The sequence below is a fragment of the Carcharhinus amblyrhynchos genome, chromosome 14, assembly GCF_965287045.1.
Source record: "Carcharhinus amblyrhynchos chromosome 14, sCarAmb.v2.hapA, whole genome shotgun sequence".
NCBI lineage: Eukaryota > Metazoa > Chordata > Chondrichthyes > Carcharhiniformes > Carcharhinidae > Carcharhinus > Carcharhinus amblyrhynchos.
This window is the reverse complement of record NC_137337.1, coordinates 73,138,593-73,159,929: the sequence shown is the minus strand read 5'-3', so window position 1 is coordinate 73,159,929 and position 21,337 is coordinate 73,138,593. Positions and strand designations below refer to the sequence as shown.

The 21,337-nt window shown below is 40.4% G+C and overlaps 1 protein-coding gene across 4 annotated transcripts; it reads left to right on the top strand.

The window, feature by feature from the left end:
- The first annotated feature begins 2,102 nt into the window (after positions 1-2,102).
- max (myc associated factor X) lies at positions 2,103-20,476 on the top strand. Of its 4 annotated transcripts, none has more exons than XM_080203095.1 (5): positions 2,103-2,352; positions 2,780-2,806; positions 6,721-6,840; positions 15,371-15,494; positions 19,233-20,476. In XM_080203095.1, the coding sequence occupies exons 1-5, from the start codon at positions 2,317-2,319 to the stop codon at positions 19,418-19,420; spliced, it is 495 nt and encodes a 164-aa protein (XP_080059221.1). In that variant the 5' UTR covers positions 2,103-2,316; the 3' UTR covers positions 19,421-20,476. The 4 variants fall into 4 exon arrangements, with proteins under 4 accessions (XP_080059221.1, XP_080059222.1, XP_080059223.1 ...); XM_080203096.1 differs by having other exon boundaries at positions 2,104-2,352; positions 6,721-6,828; XM_080203097.1 differs by lacking the exon at positions 2,780-2,806 and having other exon boundaries at positions 2,104-2,352.
- Positions 20,477-21,337: the final 861 nt, after the last annotated feature.

The following is a 21,337-nucleotide window of genomic DNA, read 5'->3' as shown; positions in this document are numbered from 1 at the left end:
GAGCTGAGAGGTAGGATTGTAATGCTGTGTATAAAAGGGGGTGGAATGGCAGAGTTCTACAAAATAAGGGACAAATTGGTCCCCTACTCCCCAACTCCTACCATTCGGCCAATCAAGTCTGCACCGACTCTCTGACAGAATATCTTATCCAGGCCTTCTCCCTGTAACCCCAAACATTTCCCATGGCTAATCCATCTCACCAGCACATCTTGGGGCAGAAGGAGCAATTCAGCATAGCCAGTCCACCTAGGTTGGCACAGTGGTTAGCACAGCTGCCTCACAGCACCAGGGACCTGGGTTTGACTCCCAGCTTGGGTCACTGTCTATGCAGAGTTGGCACTTAATTCCCATGTCCACATGGGTTTTCCTCCAGGTGCTCTGATTTCCTCCCACAGTCCTAAAGACATGCTGTGAAGCAGCAATGCTAACACTGTGTACCCTACATTAAGTGCAATGGCCATGTTAAATTCTCCCTCAATGTAGCTGAACAGGTGCCGGAGTGTTTCACAGTAACTTGTAAGCCCTACTTGTAACAAAGAACAATACAGCACATGGTCAGGCCCTTTGGCCCTCCAAGCCTGCACCGATCATGTGTTCCTAATTAGACCATCCATTTGTATTCCTCTATTCCCAGTCTGTTCATGTAGCTATCTATATAAGTCTTAAATGATCCTAGCATATCTGCCTCAACCACTTTGCTTGGTAGTGTATGGTAGTAACAATTGGTAGCATCATCATAGAGTCTCCACAGTGCAGAAGGCAGCCATTCAGCCTTCTCCAACAACATATTTGTATTGGCCTGGAGTAATAAAACTATAAATAAATTTATCACAGAATCCATGCACTGCAGGAGGCAGCCATTCAACCCATCATGCCTGTACCGACCACAATCCCATCCAGGCCCAATCCCAGTAATCACACATATTTACCTTGCTAATCCCTTGACACTAGGGGCAATTTAGCACAGCCAGTCCATCTAACTCGTACATCTTTGGACTGTGGGAGGAAACAGGAGCACCTGGAGGAAATCCACACAGAGGAAATGTACAAACTCCACACAGACAATAGTCCCACCCAGGCCTTAATACCGTATCCCTATGTAGTTACTTGCTAACCCCCCGACACGAAGGGCAAATTAGCATGGCCATTCAACCTAAACCGCACATCCTTGGAGCTTCAGAAACCACCACCCCCCCCCCCCCGAGTCACCAGCAATAATCCCCCTTCACCTCACCCCCCCCCCAATCCTATTTTAATTCCTCAAGAACCCTGGCCTTGGGACATTGCACTACACTGGAGGAGCCGGATAAACAGGAGCTGCTACTTCTGAGAAAGCTGCAAATGCAAAGGAGCTTCGGAGTCCACACTGAATTCAACCAGGAGGCTGAGGGTTTTTCCTTCAGTCCAATGCAAGAGAAAGTTATCTGTGTCCATGGTCAGCTTCCTTAACTCCTTCCCTCTCCAACCCACCCGCCATCTTGCTCAGCTATGAACCTCGGGAAATGGAGGCCACTGTACGGGCGGTGAGGAACTACAACTCCCATACGGTCCCCGCGCTATGACGCAACTTCCGATTCCTGGGACAGCTTTCAGTCCGCCCCTAATGGATGGCAGACAGAGAAGAACTACAACTCCCATAATGCCCCGCGCTCTGACGAACTTCCGGCTTCTGGAGAAACTTCCCGTCCTTGCCCTGATGGTCAAGGGAGCACTGAAGCTCCCATACTGCCCCGCGCTCTGACGCAACTTCGATTCCTGGGACAGCTTCCTGTCCTTGCCCTGAAGGGTGGCGGCCGGGGGGAACAACAATTCCCATACTGCCCTCGACGCTCTGACGTAATTCCGGCTCCTGGAAAAACTTCCGGTTCTTACCCTGACGGCCAGGGGAGGAAGAACAAGTCGACTTCCTCCCCCCCCCCCCGCGCGCATTGAGGCAACATCCGCTTCTTAGAAGAACTTCCGGTCCTTGCCCTCGCCGGAGATCGGGAGGGATGATGGGAAATGTAGTCCAGGGACCGGGAGTCCAGAACGGAGAGCGGAGGGAGGAGGGGACTACAACTCCCGGCAGCGCCCGCCGCGCCCATGCGCAGTGCCGCCGGAGGAGGAGGAGGTAAGCCGCGGCCTGTCGGGCGGAGCTGGTGTCGGAGTCACGAGCGATTTTTTCCTGTCGGGTTTTCTCCCTCTTTCTCCCGTCCCCTGTGCGTGCGCGTGTGTGTCTAGTGTTTTTATTTTAGTTTTTTTTAAATTTTTCTCCTCAGAGATAAGTTTTAAAATCCCCTGGTTTGTTATTTTTGAGGGCTGTTGTTAGGGAAAAGCATGAGCGATAACGATGATATCGAGGTCGAAAGCGACGTAAGTCTCGCCTGCTCACCCTCCCCCTTCGCTATTATTCAGTAAAAAAAATCTTCCGAAATTCGTGTCGAAAATAACGAATAAATAAAAAAGTAACGTGTTGGGATTTCCCTCGACTGTGGGAAACGAAATAATTTTTTCTCCCTCCCTTTAGTTATGGATTCTCTTTCCCCTTTCTCTATTATTATCCTCTTTCTCTCTGTATATTATTCTCTTTCTCTTTTTCTCTATTATTCTTCTATCTATTGTTATTCTCTTTCTTTCTATATTATTCTTTTTCTCTCATTCTATCTATCTATCTGCCTCTATCTATCTATCTGCCTCTATCTATCTATCTCTATCTCTATCTATCATCCTTCTCTCTCTCTCTGTTACAAAGCTCTCCCGGCTTGTGTGTGATCATTGTGTGCACTTGTCTGTTTTGCAGGAAGAACAGCCGAGCTTTCAGACAGCGGTACGTAAATGGAGGGATTAACCTCGACCCAGTCCCCCCTACCACCACCACCACCAAAAAAAAACCAGCCGTCGTTGCCTTAATTTTAAAATTAAGTCCTTACATTTGACACCCACCCCCTCTCATCAAACTGCAGTAGCTTTTAATTTGGCTTTTCGTGTCTTTTTGTGTGTGTATGTGAAATGAAACCAGATTTTGGATTGTTGGTTTTGTTTTTCAGTCAATGCTGCCTTCCCTACAGCTTTTGATCATTTAAAAAATACATCATAAGCCAAATATTTAGATTTTTTTTAATGCCCTGTAAAGTTTTTTTAGTGAAAGGAAAATATCAATACCCCCCACAATCTGGGCACACATCCAGCTAAGGACTCAGGAGTTAGCGAGTGACGCCTTAGTGAGTGACACCACCTAAGACGTTACAAAGGCTTAGCAATCTTTCGATTTAATAAGAGCAAAACTATCATGGATGCTGGCATCTGAAACAAAAGCAGAAAATGCTGGAAAATCTCAGCAGATCTGATGGAGAGAGAATAGAACCAATATTTTGAATCTGGGTGTCCCTTCCCCAAAGTTAGGACTCGAAATGTTGGCTCTATTCTTTCTGCGCAGGTGCTGTCAGACCTGCTGAGATTTTCCAGCGTTTTCGATTTTTGTTTCAGATTCCAGCACCTGCAGTATTTTGCCAGCTTTCAAAAGTCATCCAGAATCAGTGTTGTCTCTAATCTTTTGATTTTATTTATTCTTGTCATGTGTATTAGTATACAGTGAAAAGTATTATTTCTTGCACTGTATAATTTATACAGAGTTCATCTTTAAATTTAGCAACTTGACCCTCTTGTCTTAGGGAAAACCTTTCTCTATCTCATGCTTTTTTTATGTTAGGAGATTCCCCCCACCGCTGTGTTTTAGAAGCGACTCATTGTGCCCACAAGCCTCAGCATGTCCTATTTATATCGATCCAACCCTTGAAGTGAAGCCAAACGTTCAGTGGCATTTTGTTCTTTTTTTTAATCTCTCTTCTCCTTTACCCACTTTCCATTCCCCCCCCACTACTTTTCACGTGAAAGGGGGTTCAACACATGAAGAACCTGCACTAATGGGAAGAGTAACAAACTCATCGTGATGCTTTTTATTCCCTCCCTTCCTCTTTTGCAGTTATGTAAATATGGTCAATACAGCGGTTTCGGATGACCAGCTGCTGAGAACTATTCTTCATCTTCGTCCAGAAACTTAAAAAAAATTCAGTAACAAATGTAAATAAAATTGATGTACTATTATAATTACTAGAGTATTTCTCAATGGTGTGCCTAAAACAAAATGGATTCCAGGAAGTGTGGGTAAATAATCTTTGATCAGATAGAATAATGCACTTCTAAATCAGCTTATGTTTAGAAAGATAATGACTGGGCTTATAAACATGATGATCCTAGCTTATGTGCCCTTTCGAATTTTGAAGTATAACTAGTTGGTAATGTAACCTTGAGATCATGTGGAAATTTGTTTTTTTGTGATGTATAGTGTTGTGTATGTGTAAACTTTGTCTGTGCTTGATAGCCAAGATACCAACTGCATCATTTGAAGTCTTAGCGTTTGACTGATGTTCAGATCCTTCAGCCCATGCATCTGTATGTTTATTGTCCATTCTTAGGCCTTAAGAATGTGTTGCATCGATCAGTGACACTTAGTCCTTTTATTTATCTCCCTCATAAATTTAGCAAAAATGGTACCAAGTTGTTGAGATTTCTGTGATCTATTTGCCTAACTCCCGACCTTAAGTATTGAGGTGAGACTTTTTTCAGAGTCTAGTGGGAAAAATATTAGCAGTCATTGGGTTGGGCGTGATTAGGTTAAATTTATCTCATAACTACTATTTAAATGTACAGAAAAATAGGCAAGTGGTTCTTGACATGAAAAAATAAGTCAGAACTTGAACCATACAAATATGAAGAACATTATTGAGAATAAAATGTTTAATGGGGACTATACTGAGAAAATAATTGCATTTTAATGCACAGTTTATGGGAGAAACACGACAGGGGCACTAAATCTAAAACTTTTATCATTTTGAGATACTATTGTACCGAGCAGGTTTAGTTCTTGCAATGAACTGTAAATTAATTGGAGCCTATGCTCTTTTTATCACATTTTTCTTCTTTTGAGTTCCAAATGGTTGATAATGAGAAGCAAATTGTGATTTTCCCATGCCACTCCTGTTGTCATGGGGCATTTGATTCCCAAGTGTTTGTGTGTGTACCAATACTTCTAATGGAAAAGTGCACTTGTCACATTTTCTCAGCTAATGGAATTCATTACAGCGCAATTTTGTTTGCTAATCAGGTAGGGATCTGCGATAAGAAATCGATAGACTAAGTTCTGTTCAAAATTCTCTTGACAAATGGAGTAATTGGCTGTCGCTCCTTCGTGGAGAATTGGAATATGTCAAAATGGTCAAACAATATAGTGACAGTATTCATAGAATCCCTACAGTGCAGAGACAGGCCATTTGACCAATTGAGTCTGCACCAACTCTGACAGAGCATTCCACTCAGGCCCTCCGCTCCACAGTACACTACCTGCATTTAAAGCTTTAATTTGCCTGTCATGTTCCATGTCATTGTATAACCAAACTGAAAGTAACAATTGGCAACAAAATATAGTACATGTTATCGCACATATTATGTATTGAACTACAAGATGTTTGCCTGTTCTTGTCCATTGCTTTATCTTGCAAATAGTTTTTTTTTAGTTATTAGCTGTTGTGTGCCTTTGTAGTTGGCATGCATCTCTCATTACCCTTGTTTATAATTGATAACTGCTTTTAGTAAATGTTAGCTGCTCGAATAGGGAAGCAAATGATTTGATTGCCATGGGTGTGAACCCTATAACTGCATAACCAGTATGCCAATTTGTTCTTCAGTATCTTTGGCATTTTTCCCCCAGCACAGAAATGTGTTTAAAGATATTTTCTTTGAGATACAAAGAGAAGAAAAACTTCTGTAAATAATGGAGTTTCTTCTGCAGAAATATTGGGGTCAGTTAGTTCTGTTGGCTGGATGGTTGGATTGTGATGCACAGCGATGCCAATAACACAGGTTCAATTCCTGTACCTGAGGTTATTTAAGAAGGCCTGCCTTCTTGACCTTGTCCCTCACCTGAGATGTGATGATCCTCAGGTCAAATCACAACCAGTCCTCTGTCCCTCAAAAGAGAGAGCTGCCTATGGTCATATGGTGACTATTAGCTGTTCCAGTTTCATTATAAAAAGTGACTTGCTCTGTCAGTATCACAGGTGCCAAAAATGGTGATTTTTTTTTTAAGAAAATGTTTTGACCACCAGCTTGAGTGGAAGTTAGATTTTAAATCCAAATCTTTCAATGAAATCTGTGGTGTTCATTGCCATTGATAAAATCTACAGCTAGAAATGTGAAGAATGTAAATTGCTGGAACTTCAGTGGTCCTGGTAATCTGATTCTGGAGCAGGCACAATACAGGCTCTTCCCTCATTGAGGAGACACAATAAAAAACATGAAAAACAAGTTCATTCACTAGAGAACTTGGACTGTTGAAATTAATCACTTGGAGATAAAATTCATTACACATAAGCAAACCACGTTGTGTTTTAACTCAATTTAATGTTTAAAATGTGTACCACAGGTAAACTGAATCATTGCTTTGAAATTTTAATAATAGAAATCTGGACTGAATGAGAAAAGTATTGCAGTCGGGTATGTTGGAGTGTGAACTAGGGAGAAAAAAAATCTTACTCCCTTGGTCTCAAGGCACTCTTTTTATTCAGAAGTGATATTATTTGTTTGACCAAAGTAGTTTGCAATTTCAGCAATGTTAAAGACATTATGAACTTTGGGTTTATCTTTCTGGAGCAGTAATTCATCGAGTGTGATTCTGTTTTTCAGGCAGACAAACGAGCACACCATAATGCATTGGAGCGCAAACGCAGGGATCACATTAAAGACAGCTTTCACAGTTTACGTGACTCCGTACCATCGCTCCAGGGTGAAAAGGTCGGTGTTCTAGTTAAGTTCCGCAGCTTTTTTACCTTCATTTTTTGTGTTTTGATGTTGAATGTAAAAATGATTTGGGGGCGGGGGGGATGTGGGCGCGGTTGGAAAGTAGTTGGGAAATGCCTTAAAGTTGTGAATTTATTCAGAATTGATGTTGCATGGTGAATTGGGAGAAAAAGTTGTCCTTTTGGCATCCTGTGCCCGTTCTTCTATTAGTGTTTTAGACTTTTAATTGCTTCTGTATAGACACCTGTTGGATATTATGCTAAGAATGCATGTTGGGGAGCTTGTATCTGTCACCTTGTAGCTTTTGCTTTTTGGAAAAAAGGGGTTATTTTTGTAAATCTTCTGACCATTTGTATGTTCATCTCTTTCCCTTTCTGCCTTACGTCTGATATAGAAACAACAACGCTGTGGCTCCCTGTGTATTTGAGAGTCAAACATTGAATCGTCATATGTCCCATGGTTTTTTTTTCGGGGACTACTTGCAGCGTTTTTAATTTTCCATTTATACATCGTGTGTCCACATCTGTGCATATGTGCCCATGGGCTTTACTGAAGATTGAAGCCAGGGATTTTCATTTTTAATTCCATTCACAGGATATGGTGCATCACTCACTAGGCCAGCATTTTTATTGCCCTTAACTGCCCTTGAGAACGCAGTGGCGAGCTGCCTTCTTGAACTGCTGCAGTCATGTGATGAAGGTACAGCCACAGTGTAAGAAGGAACTTCCAGGCTTTTGATCCAGTGAGGGAAATCTATGTAGTTCCCAAGTCAGGATGGTGAGTGGCTTGGAGGAGAACTTGCAGGTGGTGGTGTTCCCCTGCACCTACAGCCCTTGATCTTTTAGGGAGGAGGGGTTATGGGTTTGGTGGGGTGCTGTTGAAGGCGCCTTGGTGAATTGCTGCAGTGCATCTTGTAGATGGCACACTGCAACCATTGTGCGCCAGTTGTGGAGGGAAAGGATGTTGGAGCACATGGATGAGGTGCTGGTCAAGCAGGTTGCTTTGTTCTGGAGGGTGTTGAGATTCTTGAGTATTGATGGAGCTGTAAGTGAAGAATATTCTATCTCATTCCTGATTTGTGCCTTGCCGATGGAGGAGAAGCTTTGTGGAGTTGGATGATGAGTTACTCGCCGCAGAATTCCCAGCCTCTGTCCTGCTTGTGTCGCTGATCCAGTTCACTTTCTGCGTTGCATGTTTCACAAGGCGTTTGTCTAACTTGTGATCTCCATTTGGCTTTCCAAATTACTTCAGAGTTGAAGTTACATTGGCGTGTTTAAGTTGGGCCTTAAGGGCTGTTTGCTTTCAGTGTTAAGGGGCATTATCAAAAGAGGAAATAACTTCAGTTTGGGGTGGAGGAGGCATGGATTTGGTGACTAATGTTGATTTCTCATCCCTAATTATTTTAAAAATGGTATCAATGGAGCAATTTAAATCATAAGCTACTTTTAAAAATGTGTTTGTTCCTGTCGAGTCACTAGCTAGGCCAGCATTTAGTGCCCATCCCTAACTACCTTTGAGAAGATGGTGATGAACTGCCTTCTTGACCCTCTGCTGTCCATGTGGCGCATATACACCCACAGTGCTGTTTGGGGGGGGGGTATTCCAGGATGTTAACCCCAAAATTTAAATTGCTATCAATGTGGACTGGGGTAAACATAGTGACTTACTATATTAACTTGTTCTAATCTTGATGCAGTCCAAATTAAATTTAATTCCACATAACACAATTACCTTTGAATGTAGGAATTGGTCTGAGGTAATGGTTGAGGAGCTTTGTCAGGTTGCTTGGGTGCTGGATGTAGTTGCAAGGTATCAATTGGAGGTTAAGCAATACTTTCAGTATTTTACTTCAGAAATTTAAGATAAGCATTTGTGTACCAGTAGCCAGTGTTTAAATCATTTATTGTGCATGCTTTCTTTTAAAATATCTGGAATTACCTAATTTGGCAAAGAAGGGGCCTATCAAGTAGTGATGGTGGGATGTTTTGTGGAGTGGTGGGTCAATTGTTATCTTTTTTAAAAGCAGCAGCATGCTTTTTTTTTGCAGGGTTTCTATTGTTGGCCATGTTTTCTGAGCTGTGGGAAGCAGGCAGGTCAAGGAGATGAGATGGGTTGGATCCATCAGTTGTGTGCCTTTATAGCACTGCTGCACAAAGAGGAACAGGAGTATTTTCCCCCATCCCAACAAGCTAATCCATAATCACCCCATCCTTTCCATTGTGCAGAGGCCGCAAATGTCCTGTCCGAAACAAGGCTAATACTTTCATTGGTGATAAGTTGAAGACCACAAGACTTCTTTTGGAAAACTACTTTAAGCATAGGAGCAATTGGTAGACAATTATAAAACTTCCGACACAGATCAACTGTTGCTCATGACTAGCTGGAGTCTGGAGCATGGAGCTGCTAAATGACATGTTGTGTTAAGACTGTTCTCTAAATAGACAAAGAATAGGTAATAACAGCTGGTCATAAATTACTGAGGTAATTGACAGATCATCTATAATTATGACTAAACTTCAGGCTCCAAGCCAATGACTGTCTGTCTGTCTAAAACAAATGCATGCGTACACATAATTTGGAATTTATTACAATGCTATAATTAAATTGGGAGAACTATTGTAATTGTGACATGCCTGAGAGGATTCAGTATCATGCATATGCTTTTAAAACAATCATTTCACTTCTGTTTGATAATCTGTATCATAAATTACTGCAATGGGCAAAGTTCTTTAAAAGTAGAATAATATTTGAATCAGTTTATTATCCTGCAATAAACCACTCATCATCGTTGCTGGGAATGCAAAAAATAACTCTTGATTTCAAGGAAAAAGGAATTGAATGGCATGAAAGTATCTTGCACTTGACGGACAGGGCTAAAATTATTCAACTAGAAACCTGACAATGAACGCATGAAGTTTGCACAAAAAGGAGCAGCGCTCCAAAAGCTCATGAATACAAATAAACCTGCTGGACTTCAACCTGGTGTTGAGAGACTTCTTACTGTGCTCACCTCAGACCAATGCTGGCATCTCCAGATCATGTATGAGGTTTCTAATTTTAATTGCATATTCTGAAAACTAGATCTCCTTGTGGAGGGGTGGGGATAGAGCAATCAAGGTATTTTGCTCACCCTAAGTGAAACTACTTGTGTGGATCAATGGGAAAAGTCAAGAGGTATGGGATAACAAGTGACACTAGTGTGACACACACTCAATGGATTCCATCTTTGAGCGTACAGTGGTAGCTTCCCTGTAAGCAGGTGTATTTGATCATAATGTTCCATGCCACAATTCTATCCGTCTCAATGATTTTTGTATAATTTTTCTTCGAGGAAGAGGTTTTGGCAGTTGAGGTTACATCTAAATTGTTTCAAATACAGCTCACTTAGTTTTTTAGAAACAGCTGTGGGCACTGAAGGATTGTATTAAAGGCACTGAGGCCAGTTTGTGGAATTACAATTTTGCAAGGTAGGTCATTGGGTGTAATTGTCCTGCGTTCATTTTGAGAGCAGCACCAAGATGGTTGGGGAGGGGAGAAAAGAGAGTCGCCCTGTATTAGAGAGTTGGCAATAAAACAGGAAATGTAGGAAGTACTCCAGTCATGTCATATCTGTGGAGATAGAAATATAGAGGAAAGTTAGAAATACTAAGACAAAGCAATTTGCTGCGGATGCTGGAAATCTGACATGGAGACTCTGTGGGTCAGGCAGCATCTGTGGAAAAAGAAACAGTTAATGTTTCAGTTTGAGATGACTCTTTATCAGTTCTGATGAAAGACCATCTTAACTTAAAACATCAACTCTGCTCTACAGACACTGCCTGAGCTGTGGAGGTAGAAATGTAATAGGTTTTGAGCTCAAGAAAAGGGGAAGAACAATGGGGTGGAGGCGGCGAGAGATGAATTGCAAAACATCTGTGAAGCAAAAGCCAAAGGAATGGCAATAGGACAGATAAAAAAACAAAAGATATGTTCAGATGAGATATGAATGGCTACGTAACTGCTGTCCAAATGTAAAGGAAGAAAGGAACTGGGAAAAAAGCAAAAGAAACATGAAACAGAATGGAGAATCTCAAAACTATTCAGTTTAAATGTTGAGTCCAGAAGGCTCCAGAGAGCAGACTCAAAAGATGAGATGCTGTTTGTGGAGTTTAATGACATGAGATGTTCTCTCTCCACTGATGCTACCTGACGTGCTGAGTGTTTCCAATATTTTGCCCATCTCTCCCATTGCTGTCACACAGTTTTAAAATGCTTGCAATTGAAGCTGACCCATTGATACGAGAAAGGAAGTGGTTAGGCGAGAGGAGGTAGAGAGCAAAGGAAATGACGATACATAAATTGCCAGGATGTGACTTGTGGTGTCTGCGGGGATCTGCAATAAGACATTGGATTTTCATTATATTTATAAATGACTTGGATGAAGGAATCAACCATATATTCAGGTTAGCTGACAACGTTAAGTTAGATGGGACAGTAAATAGTGTGGATTTGTATCATTAAAGGTGTTGTGAATGAAAGGTATTAATTAGAGCAGAACATTACAGGAAGCACTGATGGATTATGAGTGTGGGCAAAACTGCCAGATGGAGTTTAACATGAAGTACAAGGTCATCAAATTTGGACCAAGATAGATCACAGTACTTTCTAAATGGTGAAAAGCTAGGGACCGTGGTGGAGCAGAGGGGCCCAAGTACAGAAATCACACAGTTGGAGTATTAGTTCAGAAAATGAAAAGACTAATAGGATGTTAGCCAGTATTTTAAGGAGGCTGGAATACAAATGGTTAGAATTAATGTTGTAGCAGCATAGAATAATCTGGAAAGATTGTTTTCCACTCAGGACAGGGAAGGCATCATAGATTCATCATAATGCTGCGGTTACAAGGGCTAAATTGAGATAGGATTACATTGACCTTAAATATAGACAATGAAGAGGTATTTATGATCAAAAGATTGTATCTATAAGTGGAGTGAAACAATTTCCTTTGGCCTGGGGAAGTCCACACCAAAGAGTATTAACTTTAAATTAAGAATTGGGCAGTTTAGGGGTGATGTCAGCAAACACTTGTAAAAAGGGTGGTGGGATATTTCTGAAAAGCACAGTTTGAGCAAAAATTCTCTCCACCTGAATATCAGAAATACTGGAACCATCGTCTTCGGTCCCCTCCACCAACTCCCCCCTTCTCTCAGGTAAATGCACGAGCTTGAACCAGACTGTTCACAGCTTTGTGTCACATTTGACCCGCAAGCTCAGCTACTGATGAAACATGTGCTCTGTTTCTAGGGGGTGGCACAGTGGTTGGCCCTGCTGCCTCACAGTACCAAGGGCGCAGGTTCAATTCTGGCCTCAGGTGACAGTTTGTGTGGAGTCTGCACATTCACCCGTGTTTGCGTGGGTTTCCTCCGGGTGCTCTGGCTTCCTCCCACACTCCAAAGATATGCAGGTTGAGTCGATTGGCTATGCTAAATTGCCCTTTAGTGTCAGGGATTAGCAGGGTTAATGCATGGGGTTACGAGAAAACGGCCTGGGTGGGTCTGTTGTCAGTGCAGGCTTGATGGGACAAAAAGGTCTCTTTATGTACTATAGGGATTCTATGATCGCCTATTTCCAGCTCTGTGGCATTGCCTGGCTCATCATTGCCTCGGCTCAGCTGCACCTAAAACCCTCATCTGTACTTTTGCTACCTCTAAATCTGACTGCACGTTTTCCTGCCCACGTATTCCTCTATCCTGCCCACCCACATTTACATGTGTAAACTTGAGGTCATCTCAAACTATGCTGCCTCTGTCCTAACCCTTACCAAGTCTAGTTGCATCCATCACTGACACATTGATTCCTGATTAAGCAACACATTGATGTTAAAATTTTCACCCTTGTTTTCCAATCTATCCATATTTCTGTAATCTACAATCTTCGCATACTCGCCTTGCTCTAGTTCTGATCTCTTGAACATTCCTGTCTTTAATCACCACCATTTATGAGCCTGCCTTCAATTGCTAGACTTTTATCTGCTGTAATTCAGTCCCTCGACTTCATCTCACTTTTTTCATTAAACAAAGCATTCTTTAAAGCCTATCTGTCCGACCATGCATTTGGCATCTGCCCTAATATCTTCTTAGTTTGATAGGTCAATTTTTCATTAAATGCCTTGGGAAAGTTATTGTGTTCAAGGAGCTATACAAATACAAGTTGTTGAGACTAGGTTAATTGAGATGTTAAAACTGTGAATGATTAATCTTTGGGTATTGAGGAATATGGAAGCAAAATGTAAATGGAGTTAAGAAATAGGACAGCCCTGGTTCAATTGAATGGCAGAAGAGGCTCGATTGGCTAAATGACCCCCCCCCCCCCCCCCCCGTTCTATCCTATTTCAATGTGTTTGAGTTACAAAATGTGCATAGAAAGTTTATACAGAACAAAACTAGTAACTTTTTTTATGATGCTTTTTTTTATTAGTGCTGGTTGGGAAATAAACATTGGCCGCAAAACTGGTAAGCTACCTAGCTACTGATATGGTCTGCAGTGGTTCCTGTGTATTGGAGTAAAGGAACAGACAGGTGTTTTAAGTTTATTCATTTATTAGTTCACAAGTAGGCTTACATTAACACTGCAAAGAAATTACTGTGAAAATCTTAGTCGCCACACTCAGCCTTCCACCTGTTTGGGTACACTGAGGGAGAATTTAGCATGGCTAATGCACCTAACCTGCACATCTTTGGATTGTGGGAGGAAGTTGGAGCACTCAGAGGAAGCCCACGCAGACACAGGGAGAACGTGCAGACTCCACACAGACAGTGACGCAGGCTCAGAATCAAACCCGGGTCCCTGGCGCTGTGAGGCCGCCCACCTGGAACTGGGAACTAAAATGTAGGTGGTCCGTTTTTGCAGTTGTTAAAGAAAATAAATACCAAAAAGGGCAAAAGTGCAAGATTTATTATATTTTTTCGCCAGTTCTCGAGAGAATTGAGAGTTGATTAAATTTGTCATACAAAACCAACTTAATCCATATCTGGCCTCACTTCACTGCACATTTTAGGCTGCCTTTAATAGACTTGAAGTGCACATGAAGGCACGTAAGTCACAATATCCCATTTGGGTGGCTGGAAAATTCTAGTCTTTGCTGCAGTGTGGTTTTAACAGCACGGAAGTTTATTGTCAGAATCTAGAACTGATTTTTTTTCTTGTTTATAAAGACCGACTGTGGGAATGCATTTTTCGGATGGGTTATGGTGCAGGATCGATGGAAACCAAGTTTGGGGAAGTGGAGATTATTGCAATGTTTGCCATGTTGGTAAACATACTTTTATTTTACCTTCTTGCGGCCTAAGACACCACTGATTAGTATCAAGCAAGGTTCTTTGCTTTTTAAGTTACTTTTGAATAAAGACCAACTTATTGGTGACCTATTTTGGTTGAGTGGTGCACTTATTTTGTGATTGCTTAGTTACTCCCCATTTTGTTGGGAGTATTGGTAAAATATTAAACCAAATACAATGAGGAAGAGTAAATATAGTCTTCAGCAGTGCAAGAATTCGAAACTATGTCAATTTTTAATAAATTGATTACTTGCAGGGCAGACTGAAGTTTAAATATTGATGTTTGTGCAAGCCTCTCTTTAGTCACATTTTTTAATGTTCCTAACTGAAAATAGTTCTGTGCCACCAGAGCAACACTGAAGGAAGGCAATGTATTTCACTGTATCTTGGTAAACCTGGCAAAATACGTAATGGTTTCACACCAGCAGTGTAGTCAGTTGTACAAGGCATGGATATGTTAAAATAAACAACCTCCTTTTAGGAAAGATATCAGGATGTCTCACTACAAATGAGCATAAGAACAGTTATGCAAGAACATCTTAAGCCATTATTCAGAGGTAAATGCATTATGGAGATTTGCATGGCAATTTATTTCATAACTTCCTTCTAACAAGTTAAAAACATTAACTTTTAATTTAAGAATTTTTCAGCTACATTCCAATATGTATCTATTGCACAAAATGTACATGTAGCTGAATGGAACCAGCATGTTTCTCATTTACGATGCTGAGGTTTTTCTCTACAAGATTCCAAAGCCTTTTTGAGATATAGCTCTATGTGCCAGCCACTTTGTAATACCTCAGGAAGTAGTCATTATGTGAGCCTTGTATTAGTTGGGCCCATGGGGAGAACTGAATCTCATTCTCTTCTATTAGGCCAACTGTAAAGGTTGCCAATGTCAGTCCCACCCCCATACAAGATTAAAAAGTAGTTCATCATAAGATTGTGCATACACCTTTGCTTCAGTTACTCACTGGAAAAGCTTCTGGCTAATAGAAGCCCATCTATTTTGCATGTTTAAGCTCAAATTGATTAGAAGTCTACATTTTGTGGGGTTCATTCAATTAACAAATGTTTAGTTTGGCCTTTGTTTAGTTGATTAGTAACTGCTTTCGACGTTTTGCTTCCTTGATAGAATGAAGATTTGGATTTGAAAGTTGATGCTGCACGAAGCAGTTCAATAACTTTAACTTGATCTTTATTGAAACTTGTTTCAATAGGCATCCCGTGCCCAAATCTTAGATAAAGCCACAGAGTATATTCAGTATATGCGACGGAAAAATCACACACACCAGCAGGACATTGATGACCTAAAGCGACAGAATACTCTGCTTGAGCAGCAAGGTAAAATTGTATTAATTTCACCTTTTTGAAAGAAATGGATTGTTTGTTTAAAGCCACTTGTCACATTTTGATCTCCAATCTGGAAATTGTCACGGGCTTAGTTATTCTAACTAAGATTTTGTGTTGTGTACCTTTTTAGTTACCCAGTTACAGATTATCTGTTCAGTGCAGGAAGTGTTCTACTATTGTGGCTAGCTAAATTGGTGCAGTTAATACTCCCCTTCATGTCAAATGCTTTTCCAACATTAAATAGATGCAATTTTAAAAGTAATAAAGAACAGGGAGCACTCTTTGATCATATAACACAAAAGACTTTGGAAAGATAATTTTATGTCCTTGGTCGTAAGAGCAATTATTTTCATGGACAAGTGTTCTGAAGGTTTTTATTAATCCTTCGCTTTGCTGTTTAAGGGCCTCAATTGCGGTTTTAAATATTCTAGGGAGCTTAGATGAGCGAATCTGCATTTGGGATTTGATGGGTGTATGAATAGAATTGCCTAAGAATCCTTGGAAAAGCCCAGTAATTAAACAAAACACTTGCAGCTATTTTAAAAATGTTCTAAATTTGAAATCTGTGCTAACGATTGTCTAGCTTGGAGGTTGGCATTGAAAAAATAAATGTTTCTTTTACATATGTTTTTTGACAGTGCTAGAAGGGAAAAGATTACTTCACTGAAGAACTCATTTAAATTGCTATTTTCTTTTAGGTTGGCAGAGGTTGACTGACTAATGTTTATAACGAGATGTAGAAGCAGTGTATATTTAATGATGAGCAAATGTGGAGATGTTAAAGTCAGAAATTACAGTAGTGATTTTATATTCGTATACTTCATATTGAACTAGTGGAATCATGCCTCTTTTTGTACCCTATAAAATACTCTCATTACTTCTCATTTTGAAGATATCATCACCAAAGTGACACTTGGGGCACATAAAACGTGGGATCAGGAGTAGGCAGCCTGCGTTTCGATTAGATCATGGCTGATTTTCTTTTTGCTTAAGACTTCTGTTGACGTGTTTTTTTCCTTCAAGTGTTGATTTGCCCCAAAAGTATTACGTCTGGTTTAATAATTGACTGCAGGAGAGTATTTTCAAAGCAGCAAGTAAATAAGTTGCCTTGAACACATTTTCCCTGGAGTAGTACTTAGCATCGTGTGATTCCTGCTTCGGATGGAAAATCAGCAAAAGTATCAGGAAGCAGTCAGTAAAACATCAGATCATTTTCTTTCCATGTCTGGCTTTGGCCTGGTGTTTTATGCTGATAGAGATTCTAAAAATTGAAATCTGAGATTAGATTTTGAAAGTTCTGATTTATCTGCCACCCTCAAAAAGGTGAATTCCTTCGAACCTGCTGTACTTGATGACATTTGTAGAAAAACAAAACGTGGCACACCCAGACTCTTGTTAATGAATGAACAGAATCCCTTTCTGAGCTGTATCAAAGTTATTGTCACAGTTGTCCATTAACTTGTGTGAGTTTCTGACACTGTCATTGCCATGTGTAGCTCAGTTAGGATGTCTCTTGCCTCCCATTTGAAAGATAAAGTTCAAGTCACACTCCAGAACTTGAAGCGCAAAAGATGAAGCTGGCACTCTGATGTAGCACTGCCAGAGATGCTGTCTTTCAGTTGAGACATTAAACCAAAAGATCACCTGGTACTATAAAAAAAGAAATGGGAGTTTATACATGGCCCGACTAATATCCCTTAATTGACATCATCTGAACAGATAATCTGGGTATCATCACATTGTTTGTGAGAGCTTGCTGAGTGCAAATTGGTTGCTACATTTCCTACAAAAGTGACTATACTTCAAAAGTACTTCATTGGCTATAAAATGTTTTGGGATATGCTGCCTGTAAAAAAAAAAATTCTCAAAAATACAACTCTTTCTAAGTTTTAAAGTTTATTTATTAGTGTCACAAGTAGGCTTACATGAACACAGCATGGAAGTTGCTGTGAAAATCTCCTCGTTGTCACACTCTGGCGCCTGTTTGGTATGCTGAGGGAGAATTTAGCATGGCCAATGCACCTAACCAGCATGCCTTTCGGACTGTGGGTGGAAACCAGGGCGTCCAGAGGAAACCCATGTAGACGTGGAGAACGTGCAGACTCCGCACTGTGACTCGAACTGGTAATCAAATCCCGGTCCCTGGTGCTGTGAGGTGGCAGTGTTAACCACTCTACTGCCCCTCAATACTTCCAGTTTAAAATCGTGTGCAAATCAGCAGAAGCTAGATTGTACAAAGCAGCTGCTTTGAATCATCAGTTGAATAGCTCGTATGAAAATATTATGTTTTAGGTTGCCTCCCAATCTTGGCATTTCTTCCTGGGCACTGTCTTTAAAAGACGAATTGTGTCAAAGGCAGCTGGAATAAAGTTGCAAATGAAACAGCTGTCTGAAAATGATTGCAGCATTCCCGTGAATAATTATTGAAATCCAAGCATTTATTCTGTGTTGTAGGCTGTGGATTGGCACGGTTCCTTTTTGTTTTGGGGGTGGGCATTAAAACGTGTTCCAGAAAACTATTTGAGTCAAATATATTCCATGTACGGTCATGCCCCTTATGTTGAGTGTTTTTCCCAATCCGTCTATTTTCTCGCCTTGCAGCCTCATTTCCTGTAGCTGTGTGGACACATTTTGGTTAGTTTCATTTCATTTGTTTAATGCTCCTGTTCTTATTGACATAGGAAAAGGTTGATTCTTTTACAGTCTTAGGGTTCAGCTTTCATTTAAAATTCCCTGATGTCAGAGGCACAGCTGCCCTGGTCGACTGATCCTGCATAGCTTCACTGCTCAGCAACTGCTTTACCACAAGGTGGTAGCAATAGTACAGTGCAAATGGCCCCTACACAGTTCAGCAATTAAAAATAATTCAATTTTAATATGCCAAAATCAAACTTGTAGTGATTTACTCAGTGTCATCAAACCTGGAACAATAACAATGTCAACAACAGCTTGAAAAGTGTAATTACCCAGAACCTATTCTGAATAGAGATGGTGCCAGATCCCTTCTCCCAATACTTTAATAGATGGATGCTCAACAAGAGAAAAGGAGAATCCAGACCAGATGATGTCATCTGATCCCTGATGTTAGACCAAATCTTTATTTGCATAGCCAATTGTAAATGCAGCATAAGAGGGCAGTTTTGGAAGGATGGATGGAGATGTTGAGTTTGCACCTCAATCACTTTGAAGAAGACTCTTACCTCTTCTCCTAAAATGTCAAAATCGCTTGAGGACAGCGTCTCTGTGATTTTTTTCCCTCCCCCATGTATGGGGTCCCAGCTTGCAAGCCCTAACATTAGCTTTCAGCATTGGCTGTGCTGTGATACCTGGAAATGGAGCATAAAGAGAGCTGCCAGCAGAATAGAAGTGGATCAACACATAAAACTGTAGCGTCAAGCTAAATTATACATAATGCGATGGGGAGGGGGTGAGATACAAGTGACTGCGGTTGTATAAATTTTGAGGAAGAGGAGGTAGTTTTAAACACCACTGGTTCATATCAGTAAAGAGATTGCAAGTTCGCTACAGAGAGCATTTCTTCTGTGTCCGGCTGCAATTAACTTGTTTGACATACAGTTTTATAAGGTAGCAGATTTAGTATGGTGAGCCGAAATGAGTTTTAGATCAGTGCAGGTGGAAGTCAGTTGGAGCAAGGGATTTCGCTGTGGCAGTGTGTGGTAAATGGATTTGTTGCTTTGGTTTTATCAGTGAACTGCCTTTCTTTTTCAGTACGTGCACTGGAAAAGGCACGGGCAGCCGCCCAGCTACAGGCCAACTTTTCATCCTCCGACAGCAGCTTATACACCAATCCCAAGGGCAGTGCTGTTTCTGCCTTTGACGGAGGCTCTGACTCGACTTCAGAGTCAGAAACTGAAGAACCCCAGACCAGAAAGAAACTGCGAATGGAGGCAAGCTGAACCCCTTCAGGCAATAAGCTGGCTGGCTTTTACTAGGGATTCTTGTGTATAGCTTTACTTTTCAGTTTGTCTTCTGTCAGACCCCTGTTGTGCTCCAAGGATTATAACAATAGATGCTGTTAGCAGGGTAGCATCACATTTCATCAGTAGAAGGACTCCCTGCTCTTCCTTACGAAATTACAAAATGGCAGCTGTCAAACTATTAAGGACTCCGTCTACTGCAACAGGAACTTTGCAGCAATTCTTAAGACTTATTCACTAGCTATGGCACCCAGTGGGGGCGTGAAGGTCTAGATTTGAAAATGTATGTTGTTAAAAGATTAAAGAAGCAAGGCACAAGTTATTTGATGCACTATTAATCTGTATGGGTGTATATTGCAAATGGTTGGTCGTGCTTAACCAATCTTAAATCCTATTTTGAGACCCTTTTGATCTTATTTTATTAATTTCAATTATGAAACAGAAGTTCGATGTCACTGATATTAAAAAGTCATGAACTTCAAAACTATTTACTTCAGACAAGTTTTTTTTCATATTTCTTCAATGTTTTACAGATTTAAAAATAATCAAATATTCTGTGCCTTGAGTTGCTTTTACGTAACCCTACGAAATGATGGAACAGCTTAAGTGCCCTAAAGCTATGCTTTAAGGCACTGAAATAACATCTGTCAATACATCCAAAATGGGTATGTTGAGGTTTGTGTTTTAGCAGGAACCAAAATAATTGTACTTAAGCCTCAGTCTGCATAATACAATGTACAAAATTAAATTGATTTCCATTACTGCTAATTATTGATGTTTGAACAATCAACTGGCTGCCAAGCACCATTCAGGCTGTGTCGGGGGTGTGTGTGTACATTTGTCTGTCTTTGCCTTTTCAATTATTGGTCTAAGCTTAAACTAGCTTGTAGCATTATGTAGATTTGTCTCTTGTTGTTATTTGATTCCATTCCATGGAAATTACAGGTATGTTGTACATACTGCCAAGAATTGTCTTGCAAGTTGAGGCTGACCTTTACTATGAGACTATAAATAAAAACTATTTTATCCTTGTTATTTGTGGTATTTACTGTGGTTTTTAATTGTGGCAGTAGTCACTTAACCTACCTGCATCAAAATAACTTTTGCTGTATAGTTTACTAGAAGATGAAAAAAATCCCAAAACATGGGATTCATGCTAAATTAAAGTATGAAGTGCTTCGCTCGCAGTAGCTGTTGTATAGCAATAGCCTTTGAGGTGAACAGCGTAGCTTTAAATTTAAAAAAAAACTTCAATGTATGTAGCACTTTTTATGCCCATTGCATATCCTGAAGTACTCCGGTCAATGAAGTATTCCTGAAATGGAATCTCAGTTATCCTACTGAACAACAGTTCACGGAAGGGTGCCTCTGCAGTTCTTATATGATTCTTCATTGTACATGTCTGCAGGCAACTTTGAAAAACCCTTCCAATTGAAGATTAAGTAAAATTAGATTTTGGAGAAGTATTTTAAAAATAGGTATGTACATCTCTGACAAAAGCACCATAGAAATGCAACATGTTTGATAGAAATATCTTAAGACCAATGGATTATTTCATCCAGAATTAATTGTGTATGGTGCTATTGTAATTTGCTTTTGATCGATCTTTGTAATTATGGCTTAGAATATATCTAATTCTACTCGTGGCTTTAATCCATTGCAGCCCCATGTGACACTAAGGATATCTGTTTAATTAGAACAGCATTTCTAATGCAGAGGATGACTTTACACCCTAAATCCACCTCCCAACTAGGAAGATTCTTCATAAGAAATGTACTTGTTTGAGAGCTGTTTACATTTAATTTCTGTATGAACACAACCCACTGGTACAATTAAAAGTGTCTCTGTTGGTTGTACAAATTGTACATAAAATTACTTTGGGGAGTAAAGTAAATT